The sequence below is a fragment of the Oryctolagus cuniculus genome, chromosome 20 (assembly GCF_051225735.1).
Source record: "Oryctolagus cuniculus isolate XC-2025 breed Fujian yellow rabbit chromosome 20, ASM5122573v1, whole genome shotgun sequence".
Taxonomy (NCBI): domain Eukaryota; kingdom Metazoa; phylum Chordata; class Mammalia; order Lagomorpha; family Leporidae; genus Oryctolagus; species Oryctolagus cuniculus.
The window spans coordinates 48,520,465-48,540,745 of record NC_142886.1 but is presented as its reverse complement, the minus strand read 5'-3'; the positions used below and the strand labels follow the sequence as shown (position 1 = coordinate 48,540,745).

The window sequence follows — 20,281 nt, the reverse complement described above, 5'->3', positions numbered from 1 at the left end:
TCTCAGCAGCCACACCGGGGGTGGCGTGGGTGGAGCCGGGGTCGGTGCTGGGGTGGGGTGGGGGGCGGCTCAGCGCAGGGCAGCTGCTCACCCGTCGGTGGCTTTGGCAGGATTACAGCAGCGGCGCCATGCTCACCGGCGAGCTGAAGAAGGAGCTGATAGACGTCCTGCAGCCGCTGGTCGCCGAGCACCAGGCCCGGCGCAAGGAGGTCACGGACGAGATGGTGAAGGAGTTCATGACGCCCCGGCAGCTGTGCTTCCACTATCAGTAACACGGGGTGGGAGTTACCCGTAACCCAGCCCAGTGGGGTCGCCGCAGCCCGTGGGCTCTGTCGCACGGTACTGCTGGGCCTGCTGTCGTGAGCCCTGTGTGTACCGACCCTGTTTCTTCATCGTCTGTCTTGGCCAGAACACTGCGGGTGATTGGGTGCTGGCTAAGGTGGCGTGGTCGCGTAGCAACGCCTGCTGTGAGTCTCACCCACAAAGCAGCCAGGGTGCCGCGCCTCTGCCTCGGAGGGCTGCCCTGGAAAGCAGCCCAGGGTTCCAAATGTACCCTTAGAATCTGCTCTTAAAATCTACACTCTGTGGACGCATGGAGCCAGAGTGTCGCCTTGTGAAACCTAAGGCTTGACAGGCTGACCTGGGCAGTTTAATGGGCACCTAGTACACTCCAGCCCTCACCAGGAAAGAAGCAGTGAGTGGCCCAAAGCTTTGCCCGACGTGGAAGTGACACAGCACCACTTTCGAGCTGTTTGCACGGGGCTGTGGGCAGAGGTGGGCAGGCTCACTGAGCTGGGTCCTGTGGGTGAGACTTGCGGACTGCGCTTCCTAACCCAGACCATGCATGTATCCCCGTTCTCTTCCCCGACTACCAATGTGGGCTCCACCGAGCCATCCCGGTGGTGTCCGGTGGCCTGGCCGCGCTGCCTCTGCAGGGGCTTCTGCTCTGTCACCCGACCGCAGTGGGCACACAGAGCAGTGCACTGGCCAAGCCGGTGGACGCCGCCCTGGGGGACCCTCTGCGGTTTCTCCGTGTGCCGTGTGTGGTCATGGGAAAACAGCAGCCACATCTCAGGGAAAGGCTCTGGCTGGAGTCCGCCCTGCCCCTTGTCACTCGCTTGGGTATAAATAAACTTTGCTCCCACCCTTGCATCCGTCTGTCCGTGTGGCTGCGCGCTGTCCAGAGGACTAGGCCGGGAGCGGTGGCTTCCCTCTGAAGATGGTCCCGAGCCAGGTGGGGACAAAAACCAGGAAGTCGCGTGGCAGAAGCTGCAGGCTGTCTGGGCAGCGGCTCGCCTGGGGCGTCGCTCCGCTGTGAAGTCAGCCTGCCCTTCCCTGTCCTTGCCATCACCTCCTGCAGGCTCTCACCACTCGTGTGCTGGTTCCAGCGGCCCGGTGAGAAACAGGCAGACGCCGGCCTCGTGGCGGGAGGAGTGCCGTGCAGGGCCAGGGAGCACAGGCTGGGCTCCACCCACACATGGCCAGGAGCAGGGACCGGCTGCAGTGAGCCCTGGCCTCACGCCACGGGCCCAGCGTCATTTCACAGCTAGGGAACTGGGTCTTCTGAGGAGGTGACTTGTTCCCGTCCACACCACAACTTTGTGACGGAGCTGGGCCTGTCCTGACCCTCAGTGTCTGCAGAACTAAACATCCCATCCCAGGGAGGCCTGGGTTCAAGTCCCCACACAGGTCCCTGTGTGCAGCATGAACTTGCCCAGGCCTCCGTTTTCTGCTGGGCTAAGCCTCCTCCCAGGCCCAGGCACGTCCCTGCCTGGAGCCCACCCACACAGATGGCCAAGTTCACCACGTGGCCCTGGAGTCCACAAGTTGATCCACGCACACAAATGGCCAAGTTCACCAGCCACCTGGCCCTGGGCAGCTTTCTGTGACTTCTGGGAACTCCACTGTGCCTGCGTCACAGGTGCAGGTGCACAGGTGAGATGAGGGCCACCGTGAAATCCCCGGGATGGCAGAGCTGCTGTTGTCACTGTCCACCCAGCCGGAGTGGCCACGTCAGCACCTGAGTGGGGCCTAGACCCAAGGCGCAGGGGACCTACAGACGGCTCCTTCCCCCATCAGCACTTGGGGCACTTAGGACACGGCACCTCTTGGGACGTCTCCCAGGTGAAAGCACGGAGAGGCCTCCTGCTCAGGCTCCGGGAGTGGCGCCCTAGGTCTGCTGTCAGGGCGGGTGCCACACCCACCACCACTTCTTGGTACAAACCGGCCGTTCTGTTGTTTCGTTTGCTTGCTTGTTTTTAGGATTCATTTATCTGCAAGAGTACAGGGAGAGGTCTTCCATCTGCTGGTTCACTGCACAAGTGGCCTCAACAGCCAGAGCTGGGCCAGGCCGAAGCCAGAAGCCAGGAGCTTCCTCTGGGTCTCCCACGTGGGTGCAGGGGCCCGACCACATGGGCCGTGCTCCGCTGCTCTCCCAGGCTGTGGGAAAGCCGGCGCGGCAAGTGGAGCAGTGGGGACACGAACCGCTGCCCACAGGGGATGTCGGTGCTACAGGCAGCTTTACCTGCTACGCACGCGCTGACCCTACCCAGTCACTTCTTGGAACTCCCCAGGGAAGCACCCTGGGTGGCCGTGCGGCTGAGGGCAGCGCAGGGGGTTCTGCCTGAGGGCAGTCTGCTGGCGCCCCCCTAAACAACCTAGGCCTGGGGACAGCAGGGCCAGCTGTGCTTAACAGCAGTGGAGGTGGAGCGGGGGCGCTCACTGCCCAGGACAGCTCTGCATACCGAGTCGGGGGTCGGCCTTGGCCTGCAGCCCACGCGTGTGATCAGCCCACAGCTATGGGAGCTGGCGCCCTGCTTCCCATTTGAAATTTCAAGGGCGGCCTGAACACTGTGGCCCCGCCTAGTGGGAGGAGCCAGCGCATGCCCAGTTGTGCCTCCGGGCCAGCCTTTCTTCCAGATCCTTCACTCCCTGTTTTTAAAAAGTGGCATGGCCGCTGCCACCCGTAGGCCACCCGTAAAGCGAGCAGGGGCCCTCCTGTGAGCTGCTGCCCCAGGGACAGCCGTGGGGCCCAGCCTGGGCCCGCTGCTCCGTGACCGCTGGAGCCGGAAGTGAGCAGGAGCCAGAGCCGTGACCACTGGAGCCGGAGTGCCAGTAACTCGCCTGCCCCGTGAGTGGCTGCGGGGCTGGGCAGGAGGAACGACGCCATCCCTCGCGGGGGCCCCTCCCCAGCACCTGGCCAGGGCGTCGGCCTCCCGGGCGCACAGCGGGAGGAGCTTCCAGGAATCTCCGCCGGCCTTGGCACGTCCACACCTGAGCGCTTCCTTTGCGCCAGCCCAGGGGGGGAGTCAGCTCGCAGCTCTGGGGGTCGGGTAAGCATCCAGGCGGCCAGCCAGGCTCTGGTGGTCCAGCAAGGAGAGCTTCCTGGAGGAGGCAGGGCAGAGGAGGGCATTCCTGGCAGAGGCGCAGGGTATGAGGTCAGGTGTGCAGGAACACACTGGGCGTGGGGCTGGCACTACAGGAGCGGGCACCCAGGCTGGAAGTGGGGCAGCGGGCGCCCCCATCCCAGGAAAACTAGGGCGTCCGGGCTGAAGACACGATCCAGGAAGTGTGTCTGAAAATGTGGTCAAGGCGGCTGTCGGCCAGCTTTGCCAGAGGGTTCGGGCTGTCCTGGGAGCCACGTGGTACCCGGGAGAGGGAGGGCTTTGGCCACAGAAGCACAGGTGACTCCCACCTGTCCCTCCCTGCTGTGTGGCCCTCGGCAAGCCCTTCTCCCTCGCGGGAGAACCTGTCCGCTCGCCGGCGTCAGGCTGCAGTGACCACCCGTGTGAGGTCCTGGCCCCTCCCACCTGCAGTGCCCACTGGAGGGGCAGCTCAGCCACAGCAGCCCGAGTGCTGCGCTGGGTTTGCAGGGGGCTGTCAGCAGGAAGGGAGCTGGCAGAGCCAGGCCCACGGCCCCCGTGGCGGTCAGGCTGAGCTGGAGGCAGGAGGAGACCAACACCACCACCACCAAGAAGCAACACCCCTGAACGTCCACCACAATGTTTTATTGACATCAGCCCCGACCTGCCGGTCTGCGTGTGGCAGGACAGCGTCTACAGGCAGAGTGAGGGTGCGTGGCGAGAACTCACAAGGACTGTGGCCTCAGGCCCCTGCCAGAGCCCAAGCCCAGGTGGGCACAGCTGCCCCGGCCGTGCCCCCGGAGCAGCCTGGGGCAAGGAACAAGCTGGTCTGGTGCAGGCACACGACCACGCTGGCGCCCTGCTCCCCAGCCCTGCTCTGTGGCCAGGAGACCAGCCAAGCTGCCCCCACGGGGACAGTCGTGAGGAGCACACAGAACACAGTGGGAGCTTGATGGGGTGTGAGTACCGAGTGACCGTGCCGAATGCCGCCGGCTGGTCGAGCAGAGGGGTTCTCTGCAGAGCAGTTGGACAAATGACTCCACGTATCGGAGCTCGTGCTCCCTGGCTCATGGGACCCTCAGGCCGACCCTGGGATGGCACAGGTGGACCCCAGGCGGCTCTCCAGGTGTCCTAGGTGAGGCCGTGTGGGGGCCCTGAGCCCAACCACTGTCCCCTTGGCCACCTCTGACTACACAGCCCGCTGGGCCCCAGGCCCCACTATGTGGACAGGCCCCGGGCGAGGCTCAGCGCGGCCTCGTAGGCGGCGAACACCACCATGTTGACGGGGAAGGCGCGGCAACAGTTGAGCGCCAGCCCCTTGAAGAGGACGCGCGGCCCCTCCTCACGCACACTGGTCACCACGCAGTGCAGGAGGCCCCGGTAGCGCCGCTGGCCCTGCCCATCCGCCTGCAGCCGCGACTTGATCACGTCCATGGGGGTGGCCACAGCCCAGGCCAGGACCCCCGCGCAGCCTCCGGCCAGCAGCACACCCAAGACATCTGCGGAAGAGACCAGGGGCGCCCCCGTCACCCTGCAGCCTGCCCTCACTTTGCCAGTGGGGACACTGGGGCTCAGGAAGACCCGTCCAGGGCCACACCGTGACCCTGACTCCTCGTGACGCCTAGGGGACCAGGGTTCAAGTCCCAGGCCAGGAGTGTGTGGCTCCACCTACGCCCCCTCTTCCCCACGGGACTGACCCCACCCCCGGCCCGACCTCACCCCCCACATACCTGGCTGGCTCCGGCCTGCGGGGCTGAGCCGCTCACAGAGAATGGCATAGGAGAGGAAGTAGGTGGCAAAGGAGTGGCCGTCCCGCAAGAGCAGGGCCGAGCTGCCCCTGTAGAGGCCCCGCAGCCCCTCCTCACGGGCCACCGTGGCCAGGCAGTGCAGCGGGCCATGGTACTTGGGCCCAGGCCCTGGACACACGGGAGGGGCAGCAGAGGGCCAGGAGGCTGAGGGCCGCCGCTGCGTCGTCTGTGTCTGCAGCCGGACCTTGGCCACCTCAGTGGGCGACGTCAGGAACACCTGGGCCAGACGGAAGGTGGGGGTAAGCCCGAGCCTGCAGCTCTGCCCGCACGGCCCTGCCCCTGGCTGGGGGCTGGCCCAAGGGCTGTGACGGCATGGGGTGCAAGGCCAGCTCTGCCCACACAAGGCCAAAGTCGGCGCCCTCCACAGCAGCCATGTCTATCCCGGCACGGGGCACCAGGCCTGCTAGGAGCTGCCGCGTGGTGGGGCTGTTCCACGCCAGGCTCCCTGCCAGGGTTGGACGCCCACGACCTCACTCCATCCTTGGCCAAGGCCACTCAACTAATGAGAGTCAGGACCATGAGCCCAGCCTGGAGGTCTAGACCCCCACTGGCCGGGCCACCAGGCTGTGTGCCGCTGGCATGGGTGGCACGCGTCACTGCTTCCTCACGCCATCTGCCGCTCTCGGCACCTTCTGCTCAGAGGCCTCTCCCAAGGGAGCTCTCCCGGGCCTCACCTGGGCTGCACCTGTCGGCCGGGCCTGGCATGTGCTCCAGGCACAGCCGAGGAGAAAGCAATGCTGTGTGTGCGTGGCAGTGGCCAACTGTGTCCCGTTATTGTGGTGCCCACACTGGAGACAGAGCCCACCGGCCAGCTGAGGTCACCAGTCTGATTCCCTGGGCCTCCAGCTGACCTCCTGTCTCCCCGGGACCCTCAGGCTCTCCCAGGGATGCTGGATGGGGCAGCTGAGTCCTTGTGCGCCAGGCACCGAGAGGAGGGGTAGCTGGGGCCGCTCCTGGCGATGCTGCCTTCTGCCAGCCTTAGTCCCCCTCAGACCCCCCTCAGGCTCTCCCAGGCCCCCGTATCAGCCCCCACTCACACGGACAATGCCGGAGGCCCATCCCGAGAGCGTGATGTCGGCCTTGGCAGGCTTGGCGTCAGCGCGACCGTACCTGATCCTGCAGATGTGGGCCAGGCAGTGGCGGTAGGTGCCGAAAGACACGGATGAGACCAGGGACACCGTGCACACGGGCAGCGAGAGGCCCCGGTAGAAGCCCCACACCTGGTGGACAGGGCCTGTGTTAGGCCTGGCGCCAGCCTGGAGGAGTGGCTGCCCCAGCCACCCCGCCCTGGGGCCAGGGACTGCAGCGGTCAAGGTCTTCCCAAGTCACCGGCAGCCTGGGCACCACTTGAAGCAGGGCAGGGGCCGGGGGGGACACTAATACTCAACTTGCAGGGTCGCGGTGAGGGATGGAGGGGTCCAGGGCCAGGGGTGTGATGACCATGGACCCGCGAGGCCTGCTGTTGCTCTTGTTCCCCGACCTGAGCCCTTGCCGCTCCGAGCCCCAAGTTCACTTTGGGAAATGAACCAAGTCCCTCTCTGAACTGGGCTGGAGGCTGGACCCTAAGCCGCCTGTCCACTCCACAGAGCAGAGCTTTAAGGAGTGCCCTGCGCGAGTGGGGACAGAACACCACGTGGCCTGCCCCTGACCTTCAAAAGTCCCAGGGCCAGGGCCGGGGCCAGCGTTATGGCGCAGCGGGTTACGCGGCTGCCTGCCTGTGGTGCCGGCATCCCTTATGGGCCCAGGTTCGAGCCCCAGCTGCTCCACTTGCAATCCAGCTCCCTGCTAATGCACCTGGGAAGGCAGCCGGAGATGGCCCAAGTGCTTGGGCCCCTGCCACCCACATGGGGGACCATCTGGGGAGTAATCCAGTGAATGGAAGATTTCTCTCTCTCTCTCTCTCTAATTCAGCCTTTTTTAAAAAAAAAAAATAAAAATGGCGCTCAGCCCTCTGCCTCTCTGCTGAGCTGCCCGCCTGGCCTGGTCAGGTGTAATCTCTCTACTCAACCATGTAACCTCACTCCTTCCTCCACCCCCACCCCCCAGTCTCTCAGGCTCTGTCTGGAGAGGTGCCTATCCGTCCTTACGGATGTCCCTTCCCTAGTAAACCTTGCTATTTTACCTCCAATAAATAAATAAATATAAAAAAAATAAAAATACAAAGGAAGCGGCTCTAGCCCGTCACCCCTGCCACCACCCGCTGCGTGTGCCGGATACCCCGTCCAGGCTCCCAGAGGATCCAGAGACGGGTGCGGCTATTCCCATTGGGAAGGTGAGAGAGCTGTGGCCCTGGCTGGCGGGGGAGCCTCAGGCCTGGACCCCGGGCCCCACGTGTCCACCTCGGCCCCACACCTACCCACTCCCGGCGATACGTGTCCCGGATGCAGTGCCAGATGCCCGTGCGCTTGGACTCGGTCTGGATCAGGACCTGAGGGCAAAGTGGGCCTCAGAAAAGGGTGGCTCCAGGCCCAGGGCTGGGTCAGCAGGCCTGGGGCGGGGCAGTCACGCCAGCTGGCGTGTGTGCAGGGCAGGGAGGGGACTCGGGACGGCCATGGTCCCAAGGACCATGGGGAAGGCTGCGTCAGATTCATATTCTAGAAAGTTCTTCTGGCCAGGAGTGGGGTACAGGACACACTACCGGTGGCGCAAGCCTGGAGAGGGGCCAGGGTGGGGGCGGGACCGGGCTGCTGCCTCACCTTCACCGTGTCCAGGGGGTAGCCCACAGCAACTCCGCAGATGCCTGCAAGGAAAGGAGGGGCCCCCGGTGAGGAGCGCCCGCTGGGCCAGCCGCTGGAGCGCGGTTCACGCAAGGAGGAGCGGGGGAGGGCGCACCCTGACGGGATCCCGCTCAGCAACCCCCCTCCCGCCTCCAGCTCCCCTTCCGCACCAGGGCTCGCCAGGCCCGAGAGGGGCCCTGCTCCGCAGAGGGGAAACTGAGTGTCGGGTGCCCCCTGCCCAGCCGTCTCTCCTGCCCTCGGCCTCGGCCCTCAGGCTCCCGACTGGCCCTCGCTGGCCGAGAGCCAGGAGGCACAGCCTGAGCCTGGGACTGGGCCTCGTCCACCCTGGCCTATGTCTCCCCGGACTCCTGCTTGACCGTCAAAGCCCTGGAGGCTGCTCTGGGCGCGCCCGCGTGTCACGTGGCCTTGCTGCTGTCCCACACATGCTGTCCTTGATGGCAGGCCCAGATCTGTGTCCCGGGGCCCAGGTGCACTTCCTGGCCGTGTGGTCTCTCAGGGGAGGAAGCCCCCCCACCCCGAGCGTCCCCTGTGAGTGCTCGCGTCCAGGGCAGAGGCCGGCCTCAGACCTCTTCCTGGGGCTCGGGCTGCCTCCCTCCCCACACCCACGCTGCTGCCAGAGGGTGGCTGGGCTGCCCGCGGCTGTGTGACAGAGCAGGCCAGACCCGGGAGGCGGCAGGATCTGTGGCGCTTATCTCTCGGGCCACTCTTTCGCAAGGAGCCCCCTCCCCAGAGGGAAAACAGTTTAACCAGCAGAGGGTGGCCTCAGCAGGCACGCGGGCCCCGGGCTGCCAGGCCCCCACAGCCTCTGCCCAGCCGAGTCCCTGCCGCAGGCCCCAGGCCTCATCCTGCCACCTCTGGGGCCTGCCGAGCCTCCCCACGCTGGGTCCCCTCTCCTCAGGGCCTGGCTGTCCCCCACCGCGAGATCAGCCTGCCCTCCCAGGATTCAGTCACTCCTCCCCACGCCAAGGACTCAACAGCGACAACCCCCTGCCTCCAGGCGGCCCCCACTCCTGGGCCACCCCAGCAGAGCGGCCACCCCCCACCCCCGTGTGGCCCCTGCTCCAAGGAACCTCTTCCTCCTCCCAGCCTGCGTGGCCTTCTGGGGCCTGGCTGCCGATTGCTGCGGGACACCCGGCCTGGCCTGCCCCTGCCCTCCCGGGCCCACGGCCCCGGCCGGTCACCTCCAAAAGCCCCAGCAACAAAATCCATGGACAGTGTGAGGAGCGGCCTCGTGTCTGGCTGCCGTGAGCTCGGATCCGCTGCCACCGCCGAGGTGGCCTCCAGCTCCCCCGCTCCCTCAGTCCTTAAATAGCCGTGCGGCGGGGCAGGGCCCAGGCCGCGGGAACCCAGGCCCAGGCGAAGGCTTCCTGGAAGCCACGGTCGATGCCCACACCCACGTGGCACGTGGCTGGGCTCCCTCACCCTGAAGATCCATAGTCCCAGCCCCCCCCCCGCCCCCGACACAGCGGAAGTGTGTGAAAGGTCACGGCGGCAGCAGGAGAGTCCCTGCGAGCACCAGCCCGCCCCCCCACCCCAGCTGGGCCCCCGGCTCATCCATCACCCTCTCCACCTGCTGGCCCCGTGCTGCTGTCCGCTCCGCCCAGCTCTGTCTCCATGTCCCCAGGGCTGCTGGTTCAGGACTGACGGAGCTGGCGGCCGGGCCCCCGCGGGGAAGCTGTTTGGGGAGAGGCCATGTCCACCATGGAGCCAGTGCCCCCTGGCACACATGGCTGCTGTCCAGCTGGCCGCGCAGCCCCAGGAACGCAGATGCCGGCTGCACAGGGAAGCCCCGATGCTGGCAGCCCTGTCTTGGTGGTCATCACTCTGCGGGCCTCCAGGGAGCTCAGCACAGTCCCCCAGAGGACAGGGTGAGGGGCAGCTGCTGACTGTGCGTGGTCCCCCGGGCGGGGCCTCAGGGGCAGGAGGCCACGTGTCCGCGTGTGTTTCTGTCCTCTGATGCACTGGCCTTGAACAGGCCAAGCGCTGCCTGGGGGTCAGCACCCCTGACGAACACAGTGTGGGCCGTGCCAGCTGCCACGCAGGGGCCAGAGGGCAGGGAGTAGCCCTTCCTGGGAGGATCCCGATGCCCCTCCCGGCCTGGACAGAGACGCAGCTCAGTGTCGGGTGAGGAGCCATGCTGCCTGCATGCAACCCCAGCATTGGCTCTCACAGCCCCCGACTCCCAGCGCCCCCACTCCTGCCGGGCATGGCCTGTCTCCCAGTGCCCCCACTCCTGCCGGACGTGGCCTGTGGGCGTGGCAGCCAGGTGCAAGGGCCACGTTCAAAGAAGCACTGGGTCTGGAAGGATGGAGGCCAATCAGGGCTGGCGAGAGCAGCGGGGACTCAGGGTCGGTCGCAGATACGTATTGATTGATTGATTGATTGATTGATTTGAAAGGCAGTGCTCCAGAGAGGCAAAGGCAGAGAGAGAAAGAAGTGGGGGCAGGGAGATCTTCCATCTGCTGGTTCACTCCCCAGGTGGCCACAGCGGCCAGGGCAGAGCCCATTTGAAGCCAGGAGCCAGGAGCTTCTTCCGGGCCCAGGACTTGGGCATCTTCTACTGCCTTCCCAGGCCACAACAGAGAGCGGGGTAGCAAGTGGAGCAGCTGGGACTCGAACCAGTGCCCACATGGGACTACAGGCGGCGGCTTCACCCGCTAGGCCACAGCACCGGCCCCGCAGATGCTATTTTGAGAAGCCTGTGCCTTGAACAGTGTGGGAATGTGGAGCCGTTGCCCACCTAAAAGCACTGGGGCCCCGTTTAGCACCGTTTCCCGCAGTGTCCAACACAGGAGGTGCCACCGGGCCCCGGCACCTGTCTCCCTGACCCCTATGTCGAGAGAGCCACCATCCCCTGTGGCCGGCCACCTTCAAGTCACACTCCCATCCATCTGTCACCATCCATCTGCAGGGCACGGGCTGTCACCAGCCCTGGACGGCCCTCGGTGCTGCCGCCTCTGCCGCTGGGCTTCAGGCACTGAGACGCACTGTGCACACCAAAGACAGTGGTCCCGCCAGGGGAGGGAGGGAGGGAGGCAGGCGAGACCTATGGACCAACAATAAGACACAGAGGATATCGGAGGGCCCAAGTGCCGATGAGAGAACCAGGCAGGGCGGGGGCACTGCAGCAGCCCGAGGAGGTGACATCCGGGACAAGGTCACCGCAGCCAACTTTCCCTGCCCTTTGTCCCCTGAGCAAACATGGCCAGACTTTGCTCCCTTTCCACGACACAAATAGAAAAAAGGTCACCTCGCTGTTCGCACTGTTGTTGTTTTTCCCAATATTTATTTACCTTTTCGAAAGGGAAAGAGTGACAGAGAAAGAAAGGGAGAGAGAAAAGAGACAGGTCTTCCATCCACTGGCCCACTCCGCAGATGGCCACAGCAGCCAGCGCTGGGCCGGGCTGAAGCCAGGGGCCCGGAGCTCCAGCTGGGACTCCCGCATGAGTGGCAGGAACCCAAACACTCAGGCCGTGGAACTGCTGGTCCGACGGGGTGCTGGCCTGGAGGCGGCAGCTTCGCCCGCTCTGCCGGCACGCTGGTCGCTGTTCAGGCTGCTCCGTGCGGCTCTCACCACTTCCTCCTCAGCTGCAGGGCCCTGTGGTTTTGTCGCCACGCCCGCGACACCCAGCACGGGGCCTGAGAAAATGGATCGGGGCCTTTGCTGTGTCACAGCGGGTCAAGGCCGGCCTACGGCACCGGCATCCCATATGGGCGCTGGTTCGAGACCCGACTGCTCCACTTCTGATCCAGCTCTCTGCTGTGGCCTGGGGAAGCAGCAGAAGGTGGCCCAAGTGCTTGGGTCCCTGTCACCCACGTGGGAGACCGGATGAAGCTCCTGGCTCTGGCATGGCCCAGGCCTGGCCATTGCAGCCATCTGGGGAGTGAACCAGCAGATGGAAAAATCTCACTCTGTCTCTCCCTGTCTCTCTCTGTGAGAGGTCAGTGAGAGACGAGGGGGTGGATGGGCATGTGGACGGGGGACAGACAGGGGAGACGGAGGCTAGAAAGCGTCACCTGGAAGGGGCAGGACTGGGCCCAGGACGGGCTGTTACACCCCTCAGCTCCCACAGGGTGCTGGGCCCTAAAGACCAAGGGGACCCTCCAAGGGCCTAATGCACTTTTTATTTATTTTTTCTAAGATTTATTTTAATTTATTTGAAAGACAGAGTTACAAAGAGAGGTAGAGCCAGAGAGAGAGAGAGAGAGAGAGAGAGAGAGAGAAAGAAAGAAAGAAAGAGAGAGAGAAAGAGAGAGATCTTCCACCCGCTGGTTCACTCCCCAAATGGCCACATCAGCCAGAGCTGAGCTGATCCGAAGCAGGAGCCAGGAGCTTCTTCTGGGTCTCCCACACAGGTGCAGGGGCCCAAGGACTTGGGCCACCTTCTGCTTTCCCAGGTCACAGCAGAGAGCTGGATCAGAAATGGAGCATCCGGGACTCGAACCGGGATGTCGGCACTGCAGGCCGGTGCTTTAACCCGCTGTGCCACAGTGCTGGCGCCAATGCACTCTTTAAAAGGTCATTTGCCGCCGGCCTGCTTTCCCTACCAGCGAGTCTCGGTGCCTTGCCCCTGGATGCCTGGGGCCCACAGCCTTCTCGCGCCCGCCCACAGCACCCTGGGCTGCCACAGAGCCGGCTCTAGTGGCCAGCGGCTCAGAGCCAGGCAGCATGGACCCAGCCCTTACTCTGCTGTGGGGCCGGGGCCTCGGTCTCCTCATCTATAAAATGGACATTCTCTGCCTAATACCCAGAGTGCCAGTGGCTGAGGGGCTCTGGAGCCGCACCCAGAGGGCACCCTGTAAACGTGGCCATCAGGGCTGAATCCCACGGCCGGCACACCTGGCTGGTTACAGGAGGTGCCGCAGGAATCGCAGGGCGGGGCCTCGGTGTTCCCTCGGGGCACGTTTCTGGAAATGTCTCCTGCGCCATTTTCTTTTTAAGATTTTATTTTATTGGGACCGGCGCTGTGGTGCAGCAGGTTAAAGCCCTGGCCTGAAGCACCAGCGTCCCACGTGGGCACCGGTTCTAGTCCTGACTGCTCCTCTTCCGATCCAGCTCTCTGCTGTGGCCTGGAAAAGCAGTGGATGATGGCCCAAGGCCTTGGGCCCCTGCACCCACGTGGGAGACCTGGAAGAAGCTCCTGGCCCCTGGCCCCTGGCTCCTGGCTTCGGATCGGCGAAACTCCAGCCGTTGCGGTCATCTAGGGAGTGAACCTGCGGGTGGAAGACCTCTCACTCTGTCTGTATCGCTCCCTCTGTCTCTACCTCTTTCTGTACCTTTGTCTTTCAAATAAATAAAATAAATCTAAAAACAACAACAACAAAAGATTTTGTTTTATTTATTTGAAAGACAGAGTTGCACAGAGATAGAGACAGAGAGGTCTTCCATCTACTCCCCAGATGGCCGCAATGGCCGGAGCTGCGCCGATCAGAAGCCAGGAGCCAGGAGCTTCTTCCAGGTCTCCTCCCATGTGGGTGCAGGGGCCCAAGGCCTTGGGCCATCTTCTACTGCTTTCCCAGGCCATAGCAGAGAGCTGGATCGGAAGAGGAGCAGTCAGGACTAGAACAGGCACCCATGTGGGATGCCGGCGCTGCAGGCCAGGGCTTTATTTTATTTTACTTATTTTTTATTTTTTTGACAGGCAGAGTGGACAGTGAGAGAGAGAGACAGAGAGAAAGGTCTTCCCTTGCCATTGGCTCACCCTCCAATGGCCGCCGTGGCTGGCGTGCTGCGGCCAGCACATCACGTTGATCTGAAGGCAGGAGCCAGGTGCTTCTCCTGGTCTCCCATGCAGGTGCAGGGCCCAAGCACTTGGGCCATCCTCCACTGCACTCCGGGGCCACAGCAGAGAGCTGGCCTGGAAGAGGGGCAACCGGGACAGAATCCGGTGCCCGGACCAGGACTAGAACCCGGTGTGCCGGCGCCGCAGGTAGAGGATTAGCCTAGTGAGCCGCGGCGCCAGCCAGACCAGGGCTTTAACCCTCTGAATCACAGTGCTGGCCCCTCCTGTACAGTTCTTATTGTAATGGGCTTTGCCTGTAGTGACTGGACCTGGAGGGGCAGAGGGGCGGTGGAATGACCAGAGCCTGGGTCCTGGCCGTGGGGCCCAGGCGGGCACTGGTGTTCCCAGCATTTGCAGACAGTGGGGCTCCTGGGCGAGAATGGGCACGGCCAGGAACCCCAGTTCTCTCCCAGTCACCCCCTGACTTCCCCAGGCCTCAGGTCTTCATCTGGGGAAGGGGACAGCCAGCCCCCCGTGCTAGGCTCGCTCCTGCCCCGTTCTGCTTGGGTTTGAATGATGTCCCCGGTTCTGCAGCTGACACTGCCCGGGCCTCCCTCTGACTCCCTTGGGGGTTGGGGCCTGGGCCCCAGGACACAGCTCAGAGCTCGAGCCCCGCCCCCTGCCCCTGCCAGGCACCCCTGTATCCTCCCCGCTGGGAATGAGCACAGGGCAGGCGTCCTGTGGCTGCCTGCCCACTGAGCTGTCACAGCGTTGACCCCAACCTCCTGCCCCCACCCGTGGTACCCGAGGACCCCGCGGCCCGGAGGGGATGCACAGGTGAGACTTCCGCACACACCTGAGAGCCGAGGCCCGCTCTGCCACGCAGGACGCCTCAGCCATTCACTTGGCTCCTGTGCCTCAGTTTCCCCATCTGACAGCTGCTGTGGTTATCAGAGGCCAGAAGGAAGCAGGGGACCTGGGCCAGCCCCTGCCGGCCTGGCCCTGGCCTTGTCTCTTCATGGTTCCCAGGCACCCAACCCCTTCTGGGCACATTTCCAGCCCCTCAGCTCTGTCCTCAAGTGCAGAGGCGGCCAGCTTCAAGGGCCAAGAGGGCCACTTGTCCTGGGCCTGGGTCAGCTGCACTGCGTGACCTCTGACCCCAGCCAGACCCCAGGCCCTCCCCTATCTGATCAGGTGTCTGTCAGTCCTTCCTTCCTTCCTTCCTTCCTTCCTTCCTTCCTTCCTTCCTTCCTTCCTTCCTTCCTCCAGGCACTGGGGTCCGGAGATAACCCACAGCACCCGTCACCCGCCTGCAGCCCTCGGCCGGCTGGAGAGTGTACTAGCTGTCCGCTGCCATGACGCAAATCTCTCCAGAACTTAGCAGCTCAAAGACCCAGCAGGCAGCAGGTCCGCAGGATGGGAGAGCCTGGATCCTGGGTAACAGGATCGCCCTGCGTGGGATTCCTGCTAGAAGCAGAGGTTTTCGCTGGTCTTGCCACACAAGCAAAAAAGTGGGCGACTCTGTTGGAGGGTGGGGGTGCTCACTTCACCCCAGAGCTCTCGTTCCTGTCTCTGGGCCCTTAGCACCATGATGCACACCTTAAATACCCACCCCAGTATATAAGAGGTTTATTCACTTATTTGCAAGAGCCCCAGAGAGGGGGGTGGAGAGAGAGCGTCCATCTGCTGGCTCGCGCCCCAAATGCCCACAATAGCAGCTCTAAGTCAGGCTGAAGCCGGAGCTCCATCTGGAACAGTGGCAGGGGGTCAAGTGCTTGATCTCCGGGCAGGGAGCTGGATCGGAAGCGGAGCAGCCGGGACCCAAACTGGCGCTCTGACGGGGGTACAGCTGTTCAACCTGCCGCACTGCAATGCTGGGCCTACAATAATTTTTTTGAGTTGTATTTTTTATTTATTTGAAAGGCAGAGTTACTGAGAGAGGAGGAGACACAGACATCCGCTGGTTCACACCCCAAATAGCCACAACATCCAGGGCTGCGCCAAGCGAAAGCCAGGAGCCAGAGCTTCTTTCGAGCCTGCCACATGGACCCAGGAGCTCAAGCGCTCGGGCCGTCTTCCACTGCCTTTCCAGGCACATTAGCAGGGAGCTGGGTCAGAAGTGGAGCAGCCAGGACTCAAGCCGGTGCCCACATGGGATGCTGATGCTGCAGGCAGAGGCTTTACCCGCTATGCCGCAATGTTGGCCCCCGACTTTTTCTAAAGTCTTATTTATTTATTTGCAAGATAGAGTAATACTGAGAGAGGGAAAGACAGAGAGAGAGAGAGAGAGAGAGAGAGAGAGAGAGAGATCTTTCATCTGCTGGTTCACTCCCCAAATGCCCACAACAGCCAGGCTGGGCAATGCTAAGGTCAGGTGCCCCCAACTTCATCTGGGTCTCCCACACGGGTGGCCAGGACCCGAGCACTCGGGCAGTCACCTGCTGTTCCAGGCTCATCAGCGGGGGCTGGGATTGGAAGAGGACACAGAACTCGATCCTTGCCTCTCTGATAGGGGGCGCAGGTTCCCCGAGCAGCGGCTCAACCATTAGCCCGAGCGCCTGCCCCGCGTGGGTGGAACGTGTTATCTCACGGTGTCTGCGGGACAGACGTGCTGAGGGCTTTGACTCAGGAGCCGTCACCAGGCCGCAGTCAGGCCTGGGCTGGGTCACCTCAGTTCCTTGCCCCCCGGATCCCCCGTGTGTGTCCTCATAACATGGCCTGATTCCCCCCAGAGCTCAGGACCCCACGCCTTGCTGTGCGCCGGCCCCAGCTTCCGCACCACCTAACTCTCTAGAGGGGAGGTGTGTGTGTGTGTGTGCGTGTGCGTGTGTGTGTGTGCAGGGGAGATGGAAGAATTCGAGGGCAGCCAGGAGCACAAACACAACCGTGGTGAGCCCGAGGTGCGGCTCGGCCTGGGGCTGACGCAGAGGCTTCAGGGAGGGGTGGCTGGGAGAGGCTGAAGGCCGGTCAGAACCGCAGGAGGGCTTGGGACACCTGGGAGCCCAGGACGCATGGCGCCGGGGCGGCCCCTGAGCCAGGGCAGGTGGCAGGGGGAGCTGGGGAGACAAGAGTCCAGGCAAGAGGACCTGCAGGGAAGGCACAGGTGCCAAGGCTGAGGGCAGGCTCGCTGGGGCCCCCTGCTGGCCAGGCCTGGCACCAACAGCGCGCTCAGGGATGCTGGACAGGGTGCAGCGGACGCTGGACAGGGTGCAGGGGACACTGGACAACAAGGCACCAGCAAGACCCGGTCCTGGGAAACAAAGGCCTGGGAGGCAGGCACGGGAGGCTGAGGACAGCCCTGCTGTGGGGACTCTGGGGGGCAGAGCCTAAAGCTGTGGGCAGGAGGCAAAAGAGGGGCTGGCCCAGGATGCGGCCCTTGGGGTGCCCCAGGTGGGGCAGAGAAGAGAAGACCCCTCCCACCCACAGGAGGCTCTGGGCCAAGCACCCACAGGGCTCCTGGCTTCTGGGATTGGACCTCCTTTGACCGTCTCTGGGGCTTCCCAGCCCAGCCCAACCCAGCCCCGCCCGGCACCATATCCGGCCCCCGCCAAGTCCCGCCTGGACTTGCCTCCTGGCTCACTAACCCTGTCCTCGGGCCAGCTGCCCTCCCTCTGCTGCCTGTCCCCAGCTTAGCGGCACTCCAGCCCCAGCCCAGGCGGGGGCACACTGCCCTCAGGTGGCTGTTTGCATGGACCCAGCTGTGGACCTGGGACAGCCTGCTCGTCCGCGCGCCCCCCTGGAATGACGCAGGGGACCCAGCGACTGCCCTGCCGTCCTGAGCAGAGGCCCCACCCTCGCAGGGGAGCACCTCCGTGGCCTTCCTGCTCTGGGGCAGCCCTGGGCAGGCCCCTCGAGCTCTATTTTTACTCGAGAATCACTTTCCCTCTGTCTATTTTTACCGGTCCCCATCTTGAGTTGCCTGGTGATCTGGCCCGAGCTTCCCTCCACCCTCTTGGCCCCTCAAAGGCCAAGCCGGTTCTGAATGGCACAGAGCAAAGGGGCCCACGGTGGACCAAGAGGTGGGTGGCCCGAGGGGAAACTGGGAGCTTTGGAGCCCACACAGCTGGTGGCAAGGCTGGGCTGACCAAACTCCAGGAAGAGGAAAGAAGGGTGGCCATGGGGGCCTCGGGTGGGGGGGGCAGCTGGGGGCACAGCTGCTCCCACAAGTGGGCCGGAGGCTGCAGATAAATGCACATGACTCCTATTTACTTTTTGATTTTTTAATTTTTTAAAAAAATTTATTTGAAAATCAGAGTTATAGAGAGAGAGAGGAGAGACAGAGAGAGAGAGAGAGAGATCTTCCATCTGTTGGTTCACTCCCCAAATGGCCACAATGGCCAGGGCTGGGCCGATCCGAAGCCAGGAGCCAGGAGCTTGTTCTGGGTCTCTTACATGGTGGCAGGGGGGGCCTTGGGTCATCGGTTGCTGCTTCCCAGGGTGCACTATCAGGGAGCTGGATCGGGAGCAGAGCAGCCGGGACTTGAACCAGCACCCGTATGGGATGCCAGCACTGCAGCCGGCGGCTTAACCCACTGTGCCATGGCACCCGCCCCACTAAATGATTTTCTATTTGAGACAGAGTGAGCTCTCAGCCACTGGTTTCTGCAAGGGCCAGGAACCCAATCCAAGCTTCCCACTAGGGACCCAGATGGCAAGACAAGGTGCATGGGGCGGAGCCAGTACCAGGCCTCCACACAGCCCTCCTCACCAAGCCCCCATCTGGGACCCCTGAAGACACCCTCAGGAACTCCCCAGCACTTCAGTGGATTAAATTAACTCTTGCACTTCCTGCACAGCCATGGCACCTTGCCCAGGGCCAGGCTTCTGCTGGCTCCAACTTGGGCCCTCCCCTGCCTGACCGGCCCCGACAGCCCCCCACCCCCACCAGCCCATCTCACGGACGCCACTTGAGGGGCACAGGAAGCTCCGGGGGACACGCAGCCAGGGAGTCTGCACCCACTCCAGCCCGAGGTCCAGCAGCGGCCACGGCGGCACCGCAGGACGGGCTTGGGCCCTGGGGCTGCCTGCTCGCCTGTGCCTGCACTGGTGACCCTGCTTCCAAGTCAGAGCTGACCACAGGCCAGGCCCACTTCCCAGGGCAGCTCCCCGCCCCAGCCGCACCCCCCACATCACCCTGGCTCCACCCCTCCGAGGCCAGCAGCCCAACACGGGTGGGCAGTTTCTGAGGTTTTTCATTCTAGAACTGCATTTGAGGAAATGGTGGTAAACGAAACAGCCATTTCTGGAACCTGCCACCACCCGCTGCGTCTTTGCCTCTTTTCCTGGACACTGGAAAGTCCAAGCTCAAGGTGCTGGTGTCCACAGACAGCTCGCTTCCTGTTCACGGGCCTGGGGCAGGCGCTGAGATCTCTTACAAATGGGCTCTGTCTTCAAAACCCACCCAGCCCCCACGGGCCCTCTTTTTAGCACCATCACCCACTGTGGGGGGTCAGGGTTTTGACGCAGGGGTCTTTGGGGGACACCCAGGCATTAAGACCACAGCAGAGGGTCAGCCAAGCCCTTCTGAGGAGCTGAGCACCGAGCAGGGACCTGCAGCCCACGCAAAGGCCCTGAGCCATGGGGCCCTGTGCAGAGCATGGGAGTGCTGGAAGGTGAGAGAGGCGAGACCGTGGCCAGGCCACTGTGGGCCTCGGAAGCCGTGGCTCTGAGTTTGGGTTCTACCCTGAGTGAGACCCGCTGACGGCGCCAGCCTCACCCCAGCTTTGCAACCTGTTCGGGTGGCTCCCAGCGCAGGGCTGCAGCGGTGCTCGCCCCAGCCCCTGCCCTGCGCTCCTGCCCCTGCCCCAGCGGGCGCTTCAGCCTCCCAGCGCAGCGCAGCTCCCCGTTCTGCGCCCGCCCGGGGCTCCCAGCCTCCCGCCGCTCACCTCACACACTGCAGGGTGGCGAGCTCGGAGGCGACTTCCTCCTCCTTCCGACCGACCGCTGGCATTGCTGGCTTCTCTGCACCGAGTCTGTCTTGCGTAGGAGATCACAAAGCTGTGCAAAATCAAACCTCCCCTCCCGACGGACCCGTGAAGTCCCGCCCCCTTGGCTGTCCCCCTCCGGGCTGGATTCGGGCCTGCAAGGCGGCCTCCCCTGGCACGGGGGTCAGGGACTGCGAGGAACCAGAGGTTTGAAAAAGCACACTCTGTGCTGTCATTGTATCTCCAGGAAATGAAACAAAGCAACAGGCTCTGAACGCTGACGTAAGCACGCGGCACCGGACGAGGCATCCGGGATTCGTTTGCTTGGCCACACCCTCTTCCCTCCTTTCTGGCCTTCCCTCCGCCACCACGAGGTCAGGGACCCCTGTCTGTCTGCGCCCCAGCACTGTTAGCTGTCACAAAACACACCAAGCACCGGAGTAAGGAAAAGGGCTTATTGGGGGACACCCAGCAGACCGGAGGGGAGGGGCGAAGAGGGAAAAGAGAGGAGAGAGGGAGTGAGAGAGAGAGAAGAGGAGCAGAGAGCAGAGAGAGAGGGAGTGGGCAAGAGAGCGAGGAGAGGAGAGAGAGACGAGAGAGCCCCGTGGTCAGGCACAGGCCCTTTTAAAACTGCCCGAGGGCGGGCGGGGAAGCAGGAGCAGCGAATCCCATTAGGATGGGGTGGGGCTTGACCACAGCGGTCGGGCCATGTGGTCACCAGGCTGC

General features: G+C 63.6%; 2 protein-coding genes across 6 annotated transcripts in view; one reads left to right on the top strand and one right to left on the bottom strand.

Annotated features, from left to right (window-relative positions):
- The window catches only part of WARS1 (tryptophanyl-tRNA synthetase 1), a 39,270-nt gene extending 38,118 nt beyond the window's left edge, over window positions 1-1,152 (top strand). The window contains exon 11 of one of the 2 annotated variants that reach the window (XM_008251449.5): window positions 111-1,152. In XM_008251449.5, the coding sequence (XP_008249671.4) occupies window positions 111-272 (162 nt within the window). In that variant the 3' untranslated portion in view covers window positions 273-1,152. 2 annotated transcript variants of the gene reach the window in all.
- A 2,834-nt stretch (window positions 1,153-3,986) lies between these two features.
- On the bottom strand, window positions 3,987-19,812 carry SLC25A47 (solute carrier family 25 member 47). Of its 4 annotated transcripts, none has more exons than XM_008251452.5 (6): window positions 19,517-19,812; window positions 7,867-7,910; window positions 7,527-7,598; window positions 6,281-6,390; window positions 5,093-5,387; window positions 3,987-4,861 (listed from the first exon to the last, which is right to left on the bottom strand). In XM_008251452.5, exons 1-6 carry the CDS (start codon window positions 19,579-19,581, stop codon window positions 4,581-4,583), a joined length of 867 nt encoding a protein of 288 aa, XP_008249674.4. In that variant the 5' UTR covers window positions 19,582-19,812; the 3' UTR covers window positions 3,987-4,580. The 4 variants fall into 4 exon arrangements, with proteins under 4 accessions (XP_008249674.4, XP_051686805.3, XP_051686806.3 ...); XM_051830845.3 differs by lacking the exon at window positions 19,517-19,812 and adding an exon at window positions 9,479-9,727; XM_051830846.3 differs by lacking the exon at window positions 19,517-19,812 and adding an exon at window positions 9,479-9,587 and having other exon boundaries at window positions 6,208-6,390.
- Between the last annotated feature and the right edge of the window lie 469 nt (window positions 19,813-20,281).

What these genes read in the sequence shown, in the direction of transcription:
- SLC25A47 (XM_051830845.3), bottom strand. Translation starts at nt 9,636, where the DNA reads ATGTGTGCCAGGGGGCACTGGCTCCATGGTGGACATGGCCTCTCCCCA. An exon ending in CAGCAGCACGGGGCCAGCAG is followed by an intron (nt 7,911 to 9,478) that starts GTGGAGAGGGTG and finishes CTTTCCTTGCAG; the next exon opens with GCATCTGCGGAGTTGCTGTG. An exon ending in CGCAGGCCGGAGCCAGCCAG is followed by an intron (nt 4,862 to 5,092) that starts GTATGTGGGGGG and finishes TCTCTTCCGCAG; the next exon opens with ATGTCTTGGGTGTGCTGCTG.